We start from the raw sequence: 19,103 nt of genomic DNA, 5'->3' as shown, positions 1-19,103 counted from the left end.
CATTGTCACCTCACAGAACCCCGGTTTCCTCACCCCTAAAATGGGGCTATGATGGTGCTCAACTCATAGGGCTGCCCGGCTGGCTGGGCTCAGAAGGTACCTGGCGTGCAACTGGTGCTCGATGAATGCTAGCTGCTCTTGGTGGAGCCCTGGCCAAAAGGATGGGGGTGTGCACATTGGAAAACAACTAGGTAGTGAGCTGTCCCTGGTGCAGCGCGAGGCCGGGCAGGTCGGGAGCTTTGTTAGTGGATGGAGAGGCTGGCATTTACGAGCCGATTCTGTTTCCTGTCCCGCGCTCGTGGCCCTGGGGGAGAGGGCCCTATTCGAAATTGTTTACTTTGGGCCTTCCCTGGGTGTCACCCCAGGAGAACTTGGGTGGGGCCAGAGGGAAAGGCACCAGCGGTCCATTTTGAGGACATCCTTCCCAGCCCCGGTGGAAAAGAAATGAGCTCTGCTGACTTTGCTTTGTGGGCCCGTGTGGTTGGAGGGACCTGGGGGTCAACTGTAGTTCGGGCCCAGCAGGTCACCACGTTGGAAACATGAGGCAGCACTTGGGATGGGGGCTCAGGCAGGGCTGGCGGTGGCCGCTGGGCTCTGTGTCCTCTGTGTGCTTTTGCTCAGCAAGGACCCTTGAGGGACCCGGAGGCTGGTTGAGGGCAGGACGTGGGCCAGCAGGGTCACCCCCGATGAGCCAGAGCCGGGTCAAGGTGCTCTCATTAGGGCCCCGGGGGCTCACTGAGCAGCTGCTCAGGGTGGGCCTGGGAAAGAGGAGATCCAGAGGCTGCCCCAGGGGGGACTGGCGCCCTCGGCTCTGTCCTCAGGGCTCCCACCTCCCGGCCTTGGGAGTCTGGGGCTCCGACAGGCCCCGGCCTGGAGAAGGGCAAGCAGCTCCACATCAGAACCTGTAGGTTCAATCCCTTTGTGTGGCTTTGGGTGGCCTCTCAGAGCCACAGTTTTCTCATCTGTAAGTGGAAAAATAATACCATTTACTCTTTTTTCCAATTGTAAGGATCAGAGACTGGATGAGAGTGCCTTACAGACTAGAGCCTTGAGCAGATGGAGGGCTTCCTGCTCTAGAGGTCCTGATTCTGATGACGCAGCACAGGGGCCCCCGGGGGACTGGAGCTTCACGGACGTCCTGCTCCCTAAGACTACTTCAGCCCATGTGACCCCTGGGACCTCAGGCGATGAGGTCCCCATGTCGCCCGCCCCTTTCTGTGCAGCCACCTTGCCTTCCCATTAGGAGACAGCGGCAGGGGAGGTGACAGTTTCTTAAAACAGATTTATACCCCTGGATGACTTTATGGGTTTTTGCCTTATAAAAACCCAAGAGTTGACATTCTGATTTATCTACTCCTGAGTCAACAGGATGTACCAGATTTAAAGAGATCAAATGCATTGTACCGTTTGCGGTTCCAGTTGTGGATTAGATGAGCTATTATGGAAAATGCTGCCAAGTAAATGTGGCCAAAGAAACAACAACAAGGGGATAGTTTAAATTTGTCTATTAAACTATGTGTTAAGTAAAGTAGCACAGGCGTGGTGCTGAGCGTAACTTATTATCTGGAGACTTGGTGTAGTAGATAAAGTGGGAATTATGGTTCTTTCTCCCCTCTTCAGAACATTTTTTTATATTATTATTATTAAGGGAAGAGACCGTAAACTAGGAATTTCAGAGACGGGCGCTTGCCTGTGTAACCATGGTTGTATGATGACTTATAATATTGAAGGCTCCAAATGATATTTCTCATTTCTTTGCTTTCTATTTCTTGCCGTCACCACAGCAGCAGATCAGATTTCCTGAGATAAATATGCTGCCTGGCTTTTAATGGGATTTCTGTATTGCCGGGAGTTGGCATGTTCTGATGATAAAAGAACCTAAAAATTGTACATCCCTTAATTGGTAAGAAGAGAGATGTTTTGATGGGCCACAAATGGAAACATTGATTTTTACTGCCTCTGTGCAGTTCCAAGCGGCATGTCATGCTACGTTTGCCGCCACGGAAGGCGGCAGCTGGCTCTCCAATGAGCTGATTTGTGTTTGTAGGTTGTTGCTGTCGGGTGCTTGGAGGTGCATGTTCTGTGCAGATGGGAGAAACAGAGCCCTTATAGCATTATCTATTTCTGAATAGAAATATTTATAGGACTGTGGCTTCGACCTCGAATGAAATGCATTCTTTGCTTCATTTCTCTTTCTTGCTTTGGCGACCAGTCCTTGGGGGTTTAAAGGTTGTGTGCTGAAGCCTTTTTCTGTAACTGTGATGTTATGGGCGACACACACACACACACACACACACACACACACGTGCATACACACACCTTTGCATATGCATATATGTTTGCATCAATATCTTTACACATAATAGAGATTTCTCTCTTTAGTTTAAATAAGTGCTAGTTTCTGTACAGATAGATCTGTTTTCTAGGGCAGACTGTGGGAAGAGACAACAGGCACTTTGATTTTCCAGTCCAAGTCTCTGCATTTTAATGGGCAATTTTAATCCACTGACATTTATTGGGATTACTGATATATTTTGTATGTAATATTTACCATGCATTTTTTGCACTTTGTTTTACAAGTTTTTGTTGGGTCCTATTAATTGCTCAGATTGAGGCTGTTCTCCACTTCCCCCAGCTGTGCAGGGAAGTGCACTAGGTAGGAGTCGGGATGTCGAGGTGAACATCTGTAGGGTGCTGGGGATGTTGCATCCTTCTGTCTGGAGGCCAGGTGCCTTTCCTATGAAAGGGGAATAACAAAGCTGTCCCTCTTTGCGGGCGGGGGGTGGAACTGGTAGATAGCTTGAGCCCTCATTTAGCTCTAGGATGTGTGAGACTGTGAAATGGGGCTACGTGAGTGTATTTCTGCTTTGAAAACGCACAGAACGCTATGCAAATGCAAAGCATCGTTATCATGATCATTAACTCACTTTTCTGTACAGTTCAACCACTGGTCTGCACAGTGCTAAGCACAGAATTGGTATTTTATTTTAAAGAAATTGGTCAAATGATTCCAAGCCTGGTTCTCACTGTCTAGGCCGATACTGGGGCACAAGTGAGCACTCAGGGGCATTTTAAGCAGCAATTTGACTATCCGTGGTCCTGCAAACACATGTGCTTCCTTGATTCCAGAATCAGGACATCTTTGCAAAGAACTGAGCCAACATCTCCACGTTGGGAGGCATGTTATGTAGAAGGTGAGCCTGGCTAAGAGATCTCCCAGCTCTAAACTTCAAGGCTTTGGGGAAAACTAAAAGTTCAGGTGCATTAGGAACAACTGATGGAAACTCTAGAGAAATGTGTGAGAGACTGGGTTTTTTAGGAGACAAAATGCTAAGGTATTTTCACCTCCCTGACGGGTCATGACCCCCAGCATCCATGCACAGAGGGAAGATGACAGGAAATCCTTCTAGAAGATTTGTACCAAGAATTAAATAATCTAGCTGAGAATTATGGCACCACATGCTACAAAAAAACCCATATTTTAATATACTGAGAGGTGTCAAGAAGAATGGACCCTGGGAGGTAGAGTAATTAAATGTATCTTCATAAATGCAGGGTGATTATTTTAAAATCCTTTCCCAAGACCCCATCAGCTGACATTGACTGTATTCTTCCTGTTGGCAGGAGGCCTAGAAGGAGAGCCAGAGTGTGATCGAAAAACCAGCCGTGTGCTGGAAGACAGGAACAGCGTGACAAGTCAAGAGGAGAGAAATGAGGACGATGAAGACATGGAGGATGAGTCAATTTACACCTGCGATCACTGTCAGCAGGACTTCGAGTCTCTGGCAGACCTGACGGACCACCGGGCCCACCGCTGTCCTGGAGGTAATGCTAAATAGCACCGGGATTCTGACAGGTGGTTATACGGATAATTGGACATAGCAACAGCTTGAAGCCTCAAGTGAGATTAAAGAATTAATAATGTAATTTTACAGTTAATGTCATTTTATTGTGGTGTCTTGGGTACCCTTTTAAATAAAATTAAAAATGAAAGCAGCAGCTTTCCAGCAGGCAGGAGTTAGGCGGAGGTGCCCTGTCCTTGCTCCCCCAAACTGCATTCCATAGTATGTGGGCCATAAGTGGGTGGGTCTGCACCCCGGATTTCTGGAAGGCCTTTTGGAAACCCAGCAATTAAGAGGTTATTAGTGCAAAGTTAAGCAGCTTAAGTGTGGAAAGCTGCGTGAAGGAGTGTGCTCCGAAGCAGGGCTTGTGATGGGATGGGGAGAATTTCAAAGGCCAAGAAGTACCCCTACAGAAAGGGACTCGATTCCACCTCTGCACTTGGCCTTCTGCTTCTCTGGGTAGGAGAAGGATGGGTGGGAGCAGTTTCTGACTATAGCAGTTTAACTATAGCCCTGTGTTCTATTTACCAGCTGCCTCAGAGAAGGTGGGCAAGGCCACAGTATATAGGAGCGATTTAAGACTTCACGAGTTGAGTGTGTCTGTGTGTCTGGGATACGTGTGGTGTGTGGGGTAGGGGAATGGGGGCATGCATATTCCCGGGAGTACGGCAGCCATGCAATTGGGATAGGGGTTGACGTGTTTCCAGGCTCTGAGCAGGGAGTCCAGAGTGTGTGTGTGCCTTAAACAGCTATCCTGAGACATCTCCTTCTATTTTGATTGTTGATGAAACCCTTTGGATGCCGGTTTGTGGGAAGAGGACCTAAAATCTCAGACCAGTATTCCAAGGAGGACCTGGCACCTGTTTTGCGGGGGGTAATTTGCTGGTAGGAGATAGGTTGGGACTCAAAGTCTTGCTTCCCCTGCCTTTCGTGCCATCTTGGAAGATTGAAAGCCAAGTGTTTGTGGAATTTTGCTATGACTTTTCCTCTTGTGACATCTGTACCCGCACAGTCCTCGGTAGACCAAGTCTTCATTCTCGCCCTCTAGAGGGAATAGATATCAAAAACAATAGACATGGCAGGACTCCAAGTTTTGAACTTTTGGAGGCTCAACAAACCAAACCACAGTCATTTGGAATTTGTGATATTTCAATCATTGGCAGAGGCAATGGCCAACTTACAAGCTTAGAATCAGAATTAGAAGGGACTTAAAGGGTTGGCTTTTCCAGTCCTCTTATTTGCTGGGGGGAAATACTGAGGCTTTGAGAGAGAAAGGTGACTGCTTAACCAATGTCACATAGCAATTTGATGACAGAGCCAGGACCTCCTCAGGACCCTGGGCTATGGACTCTCATTCTTGGACCTGAGAAAACAATAGATGCTAGTGTAGCTCTTGATTTAGCTAAGAACTGAGGTGAAATCTTAAGTATAAAAGAGTGAAATATTGTCACTTACTTTAAAAACAATCAGTTAACTGATCTTCTAATTAAAAGCTATTCTCTTCATATTCTATGTGAAAGAACACACTGTTCTCATCTAGTTGTTAAAGCAGGGCCCCTCAGGACCACTGCTAAGTGATGCTTTGTACAGTCTCTGCAACTCTTGGAGTGAGGTCCTACCCCTGGCACTACTTAGGCTGTTCCTTCCTCTAGTTTTTCAGAATCAAGGAGATTCTCATGTCTCTTACCACACTTTTGAGAATGGTGGTATTTCTAGGTGGAGAAGGGAAAATGTGCGATTTTAGGGCTGTAAATGGGGGTCTGTATTGGAAATTATAAGTGGTAGCTAATTGTTCTTCAGTCTTAGGCGGAACTCTCTTCCCAGTGGTGATCTCTTCACTCCACAGCCTCAGACTTTGGCTGAAATCATGGCAACCCCATTTTCAGGGTCTCAAGCCATCCTTATTGATGCTGCTGGTATCCACCGATTCCCCTGCCTGCTTCCTGTCAGGACCCCACTAACAACCTCCACTGGTACATGGGAACCAGGAATATCCCCAAGCCCTGGAGCATTGGATGGGAGTCAGAGATTCCTTGAAAGAGTACAGGAAATGACCTCGTCTAATAGCATCCCCAAGAAATTCATTACCACCCAGTAAATGTGTGACCCAGTGTGGGTGAGTCTCCCTAACATGGAAGAGATATGTGAGGAGCTATTTCCCCCCAGTTCTTAGGATTACCCAGGGACAGCATACACCTTTGGGAATTGTGTGCGTTTTTTCAAAACTGGTCCCTATCTAGGACACTTCCACATCCTTGGATTGTGCAGTGGTTTTCAGACTGTGTTTCCAGAGGTGTCTCTGAGGCTCTTGGGGTCGGTATTGGGGCCTGTCTGATTGAGGGGGCTCTGACACCCACTCCAGTCAGAGCTATCACCTTAAAAAGTCTGCTTTATACATTGGGCTATAGTGTAAGATCTTTAAACATTGGCTTCTACTTTAAAAGTTTGGAACTGGTACAGAAATGCAACAGCAGGCCCTCCCAGGCCAGCCTCATGGGGCTGCTGGGCGCTCATCATTGATCACCGGTCGCAGTACTAGGGATGACGCAGGCGAGCGTTGCTGCCCCATGGAGCGTCGCTCTGGAGGGAAAGGTGGACACTCGACAGCCCAACAAAGACCATTTCAGACAAGGATTTCAGAGAGGGCCCTGCTCTGCTGAGGCCGGGAGGGCTCTGGGTGCTTAGAAGATGTTTCCGAGGGAACAAATGAGTCTTGTTTCAAGGGAAGGTGGGGCGTCCCTGCCATTGAGGATTTGGGCCCTGAGGGCAGTGCCACCTGTCCATCAGAGTCTGGCTTTGGGTGTGAACGACACGCATGCCCTGCAGAGGGCTGCCCTCCCGGAATGTGAAGGCGGCACACTCCTCCCCAGGCAGGGTGCCCGGGAAGCCCAGCCCTTCCAGGTGGTCAGCGTGTTGGGAAGGGGCTGTGTGGAGGGGGTGGATGTGTTTGTGGGGGCCATCTCAACTGTGGTCCTTTCATTATTATTCTTTTATTGAAGTCTAGTTGATTTACAATGTTGTGTTAAATACTGCTGTACAGCAAAGTGTCTCAGTTATACATATACATTCTTTTTCATATTCTTTTCCATTATGGTTTATCACAGGACATTGCGTATAGTTCCCTGTGCTATACAGTAGGACCTTGTTGTTTATCCCTTCTATATACACCAGTTTCCATCTGCTAATCCCAAACTCCCAGTCCTTCCCTCTCCCATCCTCCTCCCTCTTGGCAACCGCCAGTCTGTTCTCTATGTCTGTGATTCTGTTTCTGTTTCATAGATAGGTTCATTTATGTCATATTTTATTTTGTTTTATATTTTTTAATTTTTGCGGTACGCAGGCCTCTCACTGTTGTGGCTTCTCCCGTCGTGGAGCACAGGCTCCGGACGCACAGGCTCAGCGGCCATGGCTCACGGGCCCAGCCTTTCCGTGGCACGTGGGATCTTCCCGGACCGGGGCACGAACCCGTGTCCCCTGCATCGGCAGGCGGACTCTCAACCACTGCGCCACCAGGGAAGCCCTGTGTCATATTTGAGATTCCTCGAATGTGTTCCTTCTTTGAACTGCTCTAGCAGAGTGAGCTCTGGGCTCTTGCTGTGGCATTTGGGGTGTGGACACTGCCTTGTTCCATCGGAATCTGGGAGAGTGGTGTGAGGTCTGAAGAGTTTCTGGGGTGGGGATGTGGGGATGCTCTTCATGGACGGGGGAGCCTCCTGCTGGAATGACAGTGATGCTATTCATCAGGAAGCCCCCAGGTCCCCCAGCCTGGAGCTGGGACTGTCTGCACTGAAGAACCCTCATTTCCAGAGGTTTCGTTGTCCCTCAGCAATAGTTGGAAGTGCTGGGTCCAGGAGGAGCTGTTGAAGTGTGGACTTCAAGAACTCAAGACAACTCCATCAAGACCTGTTCATATTTCTCTCTCTCTGTCTCCCTGTCTCTCTCTCTCTCTCGTAGTCTCTCCTTTGTGTCTGCGAGAAACCGACCTCAAACCCAGAAGGTATCAGACATTGCATCTTTATGACGCACAAAATGAAACAAGCAAGAACCAGTTCTCTCTGCCCATGTTCCTACCCCCAACAGCTGTCTGATTTCTCTTTGTTCCCCTCCAGCCCCTGCCTACAGGATAACAAATGTTTATGTGCTTGGAGTCTTGGGCACTTACCATCTTCTATTTGGCATTTGTTACCGAACATTTTCGGAGTGGATTCCCACGTCGCCACATGGTCTTCTCCATTTGGGGAGCTCTCCTGTGCAGCTTGCGTTGCTGGTACTCGGTCCATATACTATAAAAATATTAACTGTAGACTAATATGCCAGTAGATCAAGACTTTTGTAGCAGAATAGATAAAGTCCGACTCGATGTGTGATGGGCTTGTCTGTTCCTGATGGAGAATCATTTGTGGGCACCAAGTGGGGAAATGTTTGGTGGCCGTCTGAACTGATGATAGAACGTCTCATAAATTTTGGTTCTACCAACTCGAATAACATTGGGAACAGGGAGTGAGCTGAAGTTTACGTTGACACAATTTGTGCAGTGTTGGTCGAGCACCTTTGGGCCCTATAAACGGTTGCAGGGGAGGTTTTCTATTATTTTCTAGGAGCCAGGAGGATGTCAGGTGCCTTAGAAAGTATCTTTGGGAACTTCCTGGAGCACCGTGGAAGCAGACATGAGAGGTCTGATTTACCCAGGGGCTGATTCCAATTTTTCATGTGCTCATTGAAGCAGGTCACCCGTGGGCCTTCAGTCTGGATTCAGGTGGAATGTTTCCCTGTGTCCTGGTGTAAAAACTACCTTTTAAGGATACTCTGTGATTCATACTGACAGCACATCGGCCCAAATTAATGAGGCTGACTGCCTGAGGACGTTTGGGTGCTGCATCTATGCCGCTATCGTGCTTTAGACCCACCTTTCCTAACTGTGTCAGGAGCAGTTGTCATCAGGGCTGTGCCTTGTGTTGGTCTCGCAACAGCCTGGGTCCCCAGGGCTGGGGCAGCTGGTGGCTTTTGCAGGTCCCTGGCCTCTTCGCCAAAGGCACTGCTGTTCTGATTTGGGGTTTCCTTAGAGGTGGGGAGAGGCAGATGGAGAGTCTCTTTAGAAACTGAGGCTTCTCACTCTGGGCTCCAGGCACCTGCTCCATCAGGTGCCATCAGGTGTCCTGCCATCAGGACCGGGTAGGAGCCTTGAAGTATGCGGGGTTCCTGCCGCCCTTGGGGACTTGCAGGGGGCTGCAGTCCTGACACTCTTCATATACTGAGCACCTGTCACGTGACAGGCCCCAGGGGACTCGCCCTGGAATGTGCCCCCTGCAGCACCCCCATTGCTCTCTCTGAAGCCCCTGCCCCACTCAGTCCCCAGTGCTCACCAGATTCTGTAATTATTCCGTGATCATTTTCGATGTGTTTATCACCCATCTCCCCTGCTACTATCAGGCTTCATGAAGAAAAGAGTCATGTCTGTTTTGCTCCCTGTTATGTCTTAGGCCAGTGCCTGGCACACAGTGGTGCTTAATTGATGCTTGCTGAATGAAGGAATGATTTCACATTGTCTTTACAACATCCCAGTGGGGAGGGATTTTCTTTTTCTTTTTTCTTTTCCTTCTTTCCTTTTTTTTTAGAATTATGGGACTTCTCTAGAAAGAGGTGACAAGCTGTTTATTTTTATTATTAAAAGAAATTTTTTTGGCCACGTCATGGCGTGTGGCATCTTAGTTCCCCTACTAGGGATCGAACCCGTGCTCTCTGCAGTGGAAGTGCGGAGTCCCAACCACTTGACCACCAGGGACGTCCTGAGGTCCTATTTTTCATCGTTCCTCCCCATTTTACACATCGGACAACAGAAGCTCGGAGTTAGGGGATCTTGCTCAGGGTTACAGAGCTGAGCTAAGATTCGAGGTCTCAGCAGCTTGTGCTGGGGACACAGACTGGGAACAGTGAGCAGTTTCTAACTAGCCTCCAGACAACACAGCTTTTTTCAATGCTCAACTTTAGAAAAAATAAGAGAGGAGAATTTGTTCAAATAGCAACAGCAAAAAACGTGCTCCTTGTGGGTTAATTTCACAGCTCCCCAGCACCCTCCCCTAGCTGCCCCCCTTTCCTGAGGATTGGGACCAAGGAGTGTTTCCCCAGCCCTTTCGGGAAGGCAGACCCTCCTTTTCTGGCAAAGGTGAAATGCTGCTGTGTAAAAAGCCGGGTGGAAAGTTAATTACACCCTGGTTTGTTCAGCTGTGGCCAGAGTGACCTGTGGGCCCTCATTACAGGGCTGGGGCTGCATGGAGGCTGGCACCTTTGCCAGCCTCGTTCCTGTCCACCGGCTGGCCAGAGCTTGCCTTTGTGCACCAGCTCAGGCCCTTTCTTGCTCAGACAGTGTGGGTGGGGCCCCTCCCTGCCTTATTGCTTGGGGCGCCCCTCGTACCGGTTCCATTTGGGCGAAACAGAGTGGGCGCAGGCCAGCTGCTGGGCGATCACTGCCAAGTACACAGGTGCAGGGCACGCGTTTCTTCTGCCCGTGGGGAGCGTGCCCAGAGCCTTGGTGTCGGCCGGCGTGTCACAGGGCAAAAGGCCAGGGGGCTCGAGCACGAGTAACACCCCCACATCAAGAGCTTTCTTTCTTGCCAACAGCATCTGGAGCAAGAAAGAGTCCTACTTACGTTAGCCACAGAATGTGTAGGACCCGAAGCAAACCCACGGAGCATTGTTCAGATGTTCGGAGCAGACAAAGAAACAGAATCAACTACTGGGGGACCCAAAAGAGGCTTAAATAAAGGTGGACCTTGTTCTTGAATGGAAAGATTCAATATCATAAATACATCAATTTCTGCTAAATTAACCTGTAACTTAATGTTAGCCGATAAAAGTGACCATAGGAGGGCTTCCCTGGTGGCGCAGCGGTTGAGAATCCGCCTGCCGATGCAGGGGACGCGGGTTCGTGCCTCGGTCCGGGAAGATCCCACGTGCCGCGGAGCGGTTGGGCCCGTGAGCCGCGGCCGCTGAGCCTGCGCGTTGGGAGCCTGTGCTCCGCAACGGTGAGAGGCCTGCGTATCGCAAAAAAAAAAAAAAAAAAAAAGTAACCATAGGAGTTATTTAGAAATAACTGATTCTAAAGTTCATGAGGAAAAATAGGCATGCAAGGATAGGAAGGGAAATTCCAACAAAGAGGAATGACAGGAAGGGCTGGAAACTAGATCACATTTTATTTATTTTAAATTTATTTATTTTATTTATTTATTTTTGGCTGCGTTGGGTCCTCGTGGCTGCACGGGCTTTCTCTAGTTGCAGCAAGCAGTGGATACTCTTCGTTGCGGTGCGCAGGCTTCTCATTGCGGTGGCTTCTCTTGTTGTGGAGCATGTGCTCTAGGTGCGTGGGCTTCAGTAGTTGCAACATGTGGGCTGAGTAGTTGTGGCTCGTGGGCTCTAGAGTGCATGCTCAATAGTTGTGGCACACGGGCTTAGTTGCTCTGCGGCATGTAGGATCTTCTTGGACCAGGGCTCAAACCCATGTCCCCTGCTTTGGCAGGCGAATTCTTAACCACTGCGCCACGAGGGAAGCCCTAGATCATATTTTAAAACATGTTCTGAAACTGTAGGATTCTAAGTGGTGGGGGACAGATTGGAGGAATGGAAAGGAGACCAGGAATGGATCTGAATGGAAATTAGGTGTGTGAGAAAGGTGTTATTGCAGATCAGTGGAGGACAGATGGATCACCCAGTAACTAGGATTGGGATGGCATGGTGGCCATCCTGAAAAAGGAAATTGGATCCCTCCTGCGTCTTAACGCCAAAACAAATCCCCAATGGATAAGAAATCTAAACATAAAAAGAAAACTTAAAAATAGTGAAAGAAAACATGAATTTTTTTTTTTAAAACCATAATATTATCAGAGTGGGGAAGCCTTTTCTAAATATAACCCTAAACCCAAAGCCATAAAACAAAAGACAGAAATATTCAACTACATTAAAATAAAACATTTATGCATTGCCAAAACTGCAATAAATCAAACCAAAGGCCCATATCACAGGCAAAAGATATTTCCCTTAATGTGTGAGGAGCTCCTACCAACACTAAGAAAATATCCAATATATCAACAGAAAAGTGGAACAAAGGCGAGTCTACCCAAGGCCAGCGCCCACTCAGATTGGTTGAAGCCCATACTAGTCTTTAGATATTTTGAATATCTCCCATGTGCACAGGACAGAAATGGAACCAGAGAAAGAAATTCGAGAGGGATTGTAAACAGGAAGATTCAGAACCCCCTTTATAATAAGAGAACTGTGAATTTAAACCACAGGAAAACACCACTGTTAAATCCGATTGGCAAGGACCAAAATGTTTGCCAGCCCATTGTGCTGGTGTATCCTTGAGGCCAAGCCTTGGGTCCTGTTCTCTGTATCCCCAGGGGCGCCTTGGCCTGTGGTTAGAATACAGTAGGTGCTCAATAAATGTTTGTTGAGTTTGTCCCCAAGGAGGCTACAGCCCCCTTGAGGGAAGAGATGACCTCAGTAAGGTAGACGGTGCAAATGTCATGGATGAAGGACTCTGAAGTATGAGATAGCAAAAATAAAGGTTCCAGGAAGTGTGCTGGGACATAGTAGGTCTTCAGTTAATGTGGAATCAGAAGGCGAGTTAGGGAAGGAAGAGATGGTTTATTCATTCAACAAATACTTATTGAGCATATGCTATACGTAGGGACCCTTCTGGGTGCCGGGGATGTGGGGACTACTTATTTGAATAAAAGTTAACTCATTGGAGAAGGCACTCACTTCACAAAAGCATTCTTTGACTTGTAAGATGGAAGCACAATAGGTGCCCTTGAAATAGCTAGCTGCCTTCCCCAGTGCCTTCAGAGGGTGTTTCCATGTATAGAGATGTCATTCCCACAACTCTTTGTGAAGATACTCTGTGTGTCCGCCTGCTGGCACACTGCTATTTGGGAGGGTGGGTGACTGGCCAGCCTGTGTCTGCCTGGCTGTTGGCAAGGGTGGAACCTTCCCTAAATTGCCTGCTCCCTGCCCTCTGAGTTCCCCAGTAGAAGGTGCCTGGGAAGGCAGCAGGCTGTGCAGGACTGTGGCTCTGTCTGTGGCTCCTCACGGTGACACGGAGAGGAGCTGTCTTTCAGACACTGGTGTTATCATTCCCCTCCCATGAAGCCTGCAGGTCTATACACTGTGTCCCCCTTGCCTCGATTATGCAGAGCAAGGGCTATCGCATGGTTGGGCCTGTAGGTCTCTCCAAAATTAGACACCACATCCAACAATATAGAAGGCAGGGGTCAAAGTGGGAAGAATCCACATTTCTTTTGGTTTCCAATGGAAAATAAGTGTCTCTGGGTATGCCCTGGGGTTTCGGAGGGCTTTGCAAAGGGGAGGGAATCTCTTACTTTTTTCCCACGTAGCCAGCTTGATCCCTGTGATGACTTTCTGGATCACTGTGCCCAAGGGTGGGCCAGAGTGGAATCCAGGTGTGGTGGCTGACACTGGACATGTTGCTACTGCAGACATCGCTGGGCTGAGCCTCAGTGAGTAGACCCTGGAGCTGCTCTGGGGGAGTGGGGAGGACTGGGCTGTTCCCCCCAGGCTGGACTCTGGTTTCTGCACCTTTCCTGGCAGCTGCCAAAGCTTCCTGTTGTTGGGCCCAGAATGTACACCCAGCAGGACCTCAAGGTCCTGGGAGGAAAAGAAAACCCCACACTGGCCCTCAGGCTGGTTGCGCGTGTATTCCTGGTGTAGTCTGGGTCTGGTCTGCTGTCATCCGTTGCAGCTTAGAAGATTCCAGGGCGTACGTGTCACGTCAACAAGTAGTGATGCCATACCTACCGTATTGCCAGGGCTGCATGTGTGAGTGTGTGTATGTGTGTGTGTATGAGAGAGTGATAGAGAGAAAGAGAGAGATCGAGAGCAAGTGTTCCCATCAACAAGGAATGTATAATCTAGCTGGAAGATGATGTCACCATCATCCTTTTGGTTGCCCGGCACATAGTAGGTCCTCAGTTAACATGCGATCTGCATAATGACTCAATTCAAACTGACAAGGAGAGAAAAGCAGATTCACTGGCTCAAGGAACTGAGACATAAGGCTGGCTTCAAGCATGCTCCTCCTCTAAGACATGCCCCATGCCCCAGGGCTGTCTGCAGAAACCCCATCACCACGTGTGCAGCGGCAGAGGTGTCTCAGCACCTCTGGGCTTCCACCCTCCTGACTCAGCCTCACCAGGAGAAAGAGCAGCCTCTTTTGAATTGTCAGGACACAAGTCCTAAGGCTGAGTTCTCGTGGAGCAGCCATGACCAAGGCTCAGCCCGAAGGCACCATTGTGGCCTGGGGGAGACAGATGTGCCTATTAGTCAGGCCCCTGGTTGGGGGGGTTGGGGGCAGCTCCATACAGAGCCCTGGGACTGAGCATTGGAGTTGGGTTCCCCAGGATGGTGACCAGGAAACATGGACGTCTTCTTTAGCAGGAGGGACTTATATGCAGGTACATATGAGGGAGTGAAATGGTTTAATCAAATGCCAGATTGACAGCTACCAATGATCAAATCCATTCATTCTGCTTTTGATAGCTTCTAGTCATCTCATCCCAGAATTTTAGGAGGCAGATTCCTCAAATGTCATGTAGCTCAGAGGTTTCCAACCTTATTCTCAAGCCCTTATACTCAAACACAACCAGTGTATAAAGCAGGTGGATGCAGAGTGCTCTGCTAAAGCGTTTGGGGGATTCTGAGCTCTGCCTACTGGCCTACCATCCCCCCTTATCCTGTCCCCTTCAACCTCCTAGAAGTCCCAGCGCAGCTCTTCACAAGCCCCAGGCAGTCTGGAAGCACTGATTGGGCCGAGCTCTTTAATGAGGGGGGACTTCTCCAGGGTCACACGCGGAGGTGGTGGCAGAGCCAGTGGCCCCAGGGGGTATGTGATAGTTCCTAGGAGGCAGTACAGCTGGTCACACACATGTTCTCTGATGGGTGGCCCTTTATGCAGTTCCTGCCTGGGTCACTGGCTGTCTGTGAGGCCACCCCATCATACTAAGCTGAGGTCTCCAGACTCACAAACCTTACTCCACTTGGACTGGATATTTTCTTTGCTTCGTGTGGAGTGACTTTGGCCCTTGAACTGCTACAGACTTTGTGGAAGTTGTGCCCCCTCTTTGGGGGTCCCACAGAAGCCTGCCCACCCTCCCTCCCGCAGACCTCTACCTCTTGGTCCTGTGGGAGCGGAGCTCTGGGAGAGAGGTGTGTCACGCCCTCGTGGCATCCACTGGCTGCTGGGCCTCCCGGGACATCGTGCGCAGGCCTTGGGCCAGGCTGGAGCGGCCAGGCGGCCATCGGGTTAGTTAGACAGTGTGGAGAGGCAGCCGTGAAATCAGTCTGCTGTGCTATATACCTCTGCAGCTTCCTTCTGGGCCACCCAGTGTTACCAAAAGTCACATCTTTCACCAGCGCTGGGGGAAGGAGGGTGCAGCCAAAGTATTCCAGAGTCACAGTAACAAGATTTTTTTCTATATTCTGTAGGTATTTCAATAATAAGTTTTTTTCCCCAATGTGTACATGTATGGTTCCAAAATCTCAGTGTTATTGAGCAGACTCAGAGCCAGTTATGTGGAGCTTTTGTCAAGAGTCACAGTTTTCCTTTTGCATCAAGAGCTACAATTTCATCAGCCCATCACTCCTTGCTCCTGCTTACCACTTTTATCACCGATGGTCAGGATACACAAAGACCAGAGCCCCTGGGAGAGGCCCTGGTGCTTTTCTCCGGGAAGTGCTGGTGCTAATTCCAGATCCTGCTGGGCAGAAAGATCTGAAAATTGTGTTCCCCGAATCATCAACTCGGTTTCCTCCAATTTGAGGTTTGAAAAGCTTTGAGAAGTGCCTGTAGGTGAAGATGGGAATAGCCTCCAGCTGAATCCTGACCTGGTTTGGGGGTAAAAGAGACAACTAGAGGGGAATTGTTCTACAATAGTCCTTTATTGTAGCTGAAAACTATTGATGACCTAGTCCCACGTCCCTTAGTCTATGACCCCAGGCACCCAAAAGAACAAAGCAAACTACTGGTCAGAGGAAAAATATGTTCCTTAGAACTTTAGCAGCCCTGGTATGTATTCACTCATTCATAGAGTAATTTTCTTTAAGCACCTACTATGAGCCAGGAACTTGTCTAGACACGGGGCATAGTGAGTGAAACAGACAACCACTCCTGCTCGTCTGGAGCTTACATTTTATAACACCTAGCGCTCACTGTCTTTGGCCAGGAGATTTTTAAGCTGACCTGTTTGTAGTTACTTTGTTCTACAGAATCGGTTGGTGTCCTCTGTGGTGTCACTATGGTGTGAGCAGTGTGAGAGGGGAGGACAAGTAGCTGGTTCACTGACAAACAGTTAGTGTGGTCAGAGGCTTTGTCAGCAAAGCAGGATGTGGAGGCGATTGCTCTCTCCCATGTGTTGCTGAAAAGACCACGATTGGAGAGGGGTTCAGGGGAAGAGGAAGAAGGGGAAGCCTCAAAGTCATGCCTCCAAGTTGGGAAGTTAGGATTCTTGGTGGCCAGTGTCAGAAAACCAAACCCTAACTTGCTTAAACCAAATAGGGGGATTTATTGGTGGCTCTTATAAATAGACATTCCAGATGTAGGACTAGCTTCAGGTACGGCTGAATCCAGGAACTCTGGCGAAAGCCTTAGGACCTAGTCGTCTTGCATCTTCTGGCTCTGATGAGTGCTGTGCTGGCTTTTGGCTCAGGCCAAGTAAAGTGCTCTGAATGGCAGACCCAGAGATGTTCTCCAGAGGAAATCAGGGTGCTGCCAGCAGAAGATGGGGGACTGGATGCTGTCAGGCAGAAACAGCCCAAAGAGAAAAGGAGCTTGGGCCATTTAATCCCAGGCAGCAAAGATCCCAGAGTAGGTGACCTGACCTCAGGGATGGGAAAGAGCTTGTCCAGTCCCACCAGTTCAATTGGTGTCTGCTCCTGTGGTGGTGACTGGTTATTTTTACTGTCACCTCTGGATAAGATGTATTAATGGAGAGGGCTGCCCAGTGGAAGCTCTGGTCAAAGCTGGGTGCCATAGCAGTGGGGGATGAGACACTCCAATCCCTCTCTCCATCAGTCTTGGTACTCCAAAGGACAGAGCCAGGACCAATGCTAGAAGCCACTGGGACACCCATTCTGGCCATATATAACGAGCAACTTCCTGGTGGCAAGAGCCTTTAAAAGCCTGGAGATGAACACGTCAGATGATGGCAGGCGAGTGGGATTGGGGGGGGCGGGGTCAAGGGGCTGGCACTGGTCTGTTTTTCAGGTTCCTCCAAACCCCAAGATCCTACGATTGGCATCCCTAAAGCGACACCCTGATACAGAAAAATAAAGAACATTCCCCAACAAAATGAGAAACCAGCCAAATTTATCTGCTGCTGGCTTGGGTGTGCGGCTCAAGGAGTGCCACCAGCAGGTTGCACTTTGTCTCCTCGGGCTCGTACCCCAACCCTGGCCTCGCCTGGCCATGTAGCTGGCGTGGCAGGGACTGGGAGAAACCGCTTTGGTGCTGCGGCGAAGGCTCGGGGGATGTAGGGACTTCGGAACAGGAAAAGAGCAAGGAAATCTGAAGTTTAACTCTGCCACTGGTCTAAAATAAAGCCAAACTATTGGTTGAGCATTTTGGCAGTGTTTTTAAACACTGTGTGTGCCAGCTCAGGGAAAAAATGTGCAGGGGATTATAAAATGCTTCATTTTGTGTTAAACAGTTTTAGTTTGGAGTTGACTGGTTAGAATTTGGCTGCCTTTGGAAATGACATCATTACTCTGGGGGGTGCCTCTGGGAAGACTGAGGCTGTGAGGCAGCTGTGCAGGTGGGGGATGGCGGACAGCTGTGGGGGGCACGTGCACCGTGGCCAACACCCCCTCCCCCCGCCCTTGGGTGCTGGAAGTCTTGGCGTTGCCAAGTGGTTGGCTGTGAGTGTCAGCATTGCTGAGTGCCAGGGGGTGATGAGGTCAGGTCTGCTGGGGCCAGTCTGACCCTTTTGAGAGCAGGTAGGGCCAAGTGGTGAGGAGGTGGCAGGAAGGAGGCTGAGGGGCAGGCCGTGGGGGGCCTGGGGAGGAGAGGTGGTTGGTTTGTGCCTGTGGCCTCCCAGCCTCTTGCTGGCCTCTGCCCCTGGGGCAGCTGTAACGTGTGCTTCTCTCCTGCTACACGTGGAATGAATCCATCCCACTGACCTGGTCCTACCTCTCCCAGCCATCCGCCTCCCACTCGGTTCCCCCCGCCTTGAGCCTTGAACAGGCCATGCCTTTTCCCACCACAGGGCCCTTGCACCACTCTCCCTTCTACCTGGAGGTTCTTTCCCTTCCTTTTGGGTCTCAGCTCCAATGTCACCTACCCAGAGTGACCCTCTTTGACACCCGCCCCCAGCTAAAGTTGCTCTCCTTCATTGTCTATTTTTTTTTTCTTTTTTCAGAATTTATTTTATTGAAGTATAGTTGATTTTACAATGTTGTGTTAGTTTCTGGTGTACAGCAAAGTGATTCAATTATGCATATACATATATATATTCTTTTTCATATTCTTTTCCATTATGGTTTATTACAGGATATTGAATACAGTTCTCTGTGCTATACAGTAGGACCTTGTTGTTTATCTATTTTATATATAGTAGTTTGTATTTGCTAATCCCAAACTCTTAATTTACCCCTCCCTCACCCCTTTCCCCTTTGATAACCATAGTTTGTTTTCTATGTCAGTGAGTCTGTTTTGTAGATAAGTTCATTTGTGTCATATTTTAGACTCCACATATAAGTGATATCATATATTTGTCTTTCTCTGTCTAACTTACTTCACTTAGAATGGTAATCTCTAGGTCCATCCATGTTGCTGCAAATGGCATTATTTCATTCTTTTTTATGGCTGGGTAGTATTCCATTGTATATATGTAACACATCTTCTTTATTCGTTCATCTGTCGATGGACATTTAGGCTGTTTCCATGCCTTGGCTATTGTGAATAGTGCATGCATCTTTTTGAATTATATCCTTCATTGTCTATTAAATCACCCCATTTGATCTCTTTCAAGGCAGTTCTTGTTATTTTGGATTTTCTTCTTGATTTGCTTTGGGATTAGTGTCTTTCCTGCTAGAAGGTGACCCCCTTGAGAGCAGCGACCTGCTCTACCGTTTTCATGCTTGTATCTGTCTCTGGCCTGGCACGGGGCTTGGCACATAGTAGGCGCTCAGGAAATATGTATTGAATTTGATTTGCTGGAATTGGCCCTGGTGGTGCCAGGTTGTTCCATTTGTCAC

General features: G+C 48.9%; 1 protein-coding gene across 2 annotated transcripts in view; it reads left to right on the top strand.

Moving 5' to 3' along the window:
- The window catches only part of ZNF423 (zinc finger protein 423), a 328,197-nt gene that overhangs the window by 103,970 nt on the left and 205,124 nt on the right, over nucleotides 1-19,103 (top strand). For both annotated transcript variants that reach the window (XM_059044776.2, XM_067018596.1), the window contains exon 3: nucleotides 3,625-3,825. In XM_059044776.2, the coding sequence (XP_058900759.1) occupies nucleotides 3,625-3,825 (201 nt within the window). The remainder of the gene's footprint in view (nucleotides 1-3,624; nucleotides 3,826-19,103) is intronic.

The sequence above is a fragment of the Kogia breviceps genome, chromosome 18, assembly GCF_026419965.1.
Source record: "Kogia breviceps isolate mKogBre1 chromosome 18, mKogBre1 haplotype 1, whole genome shotgun sequence".
NCBI classification, from domain to species: domain Eukaryota; kingdom Metazoa; phylum Chordata; class Mammalia; order Artiodactyla; family Physeteridae; genus Kogia; species Kogia breviceps.
Note: the sequence above shows the minus strand (reverse complement) of the source record. Positions and strands in the feature narration are given on the sequence as shown.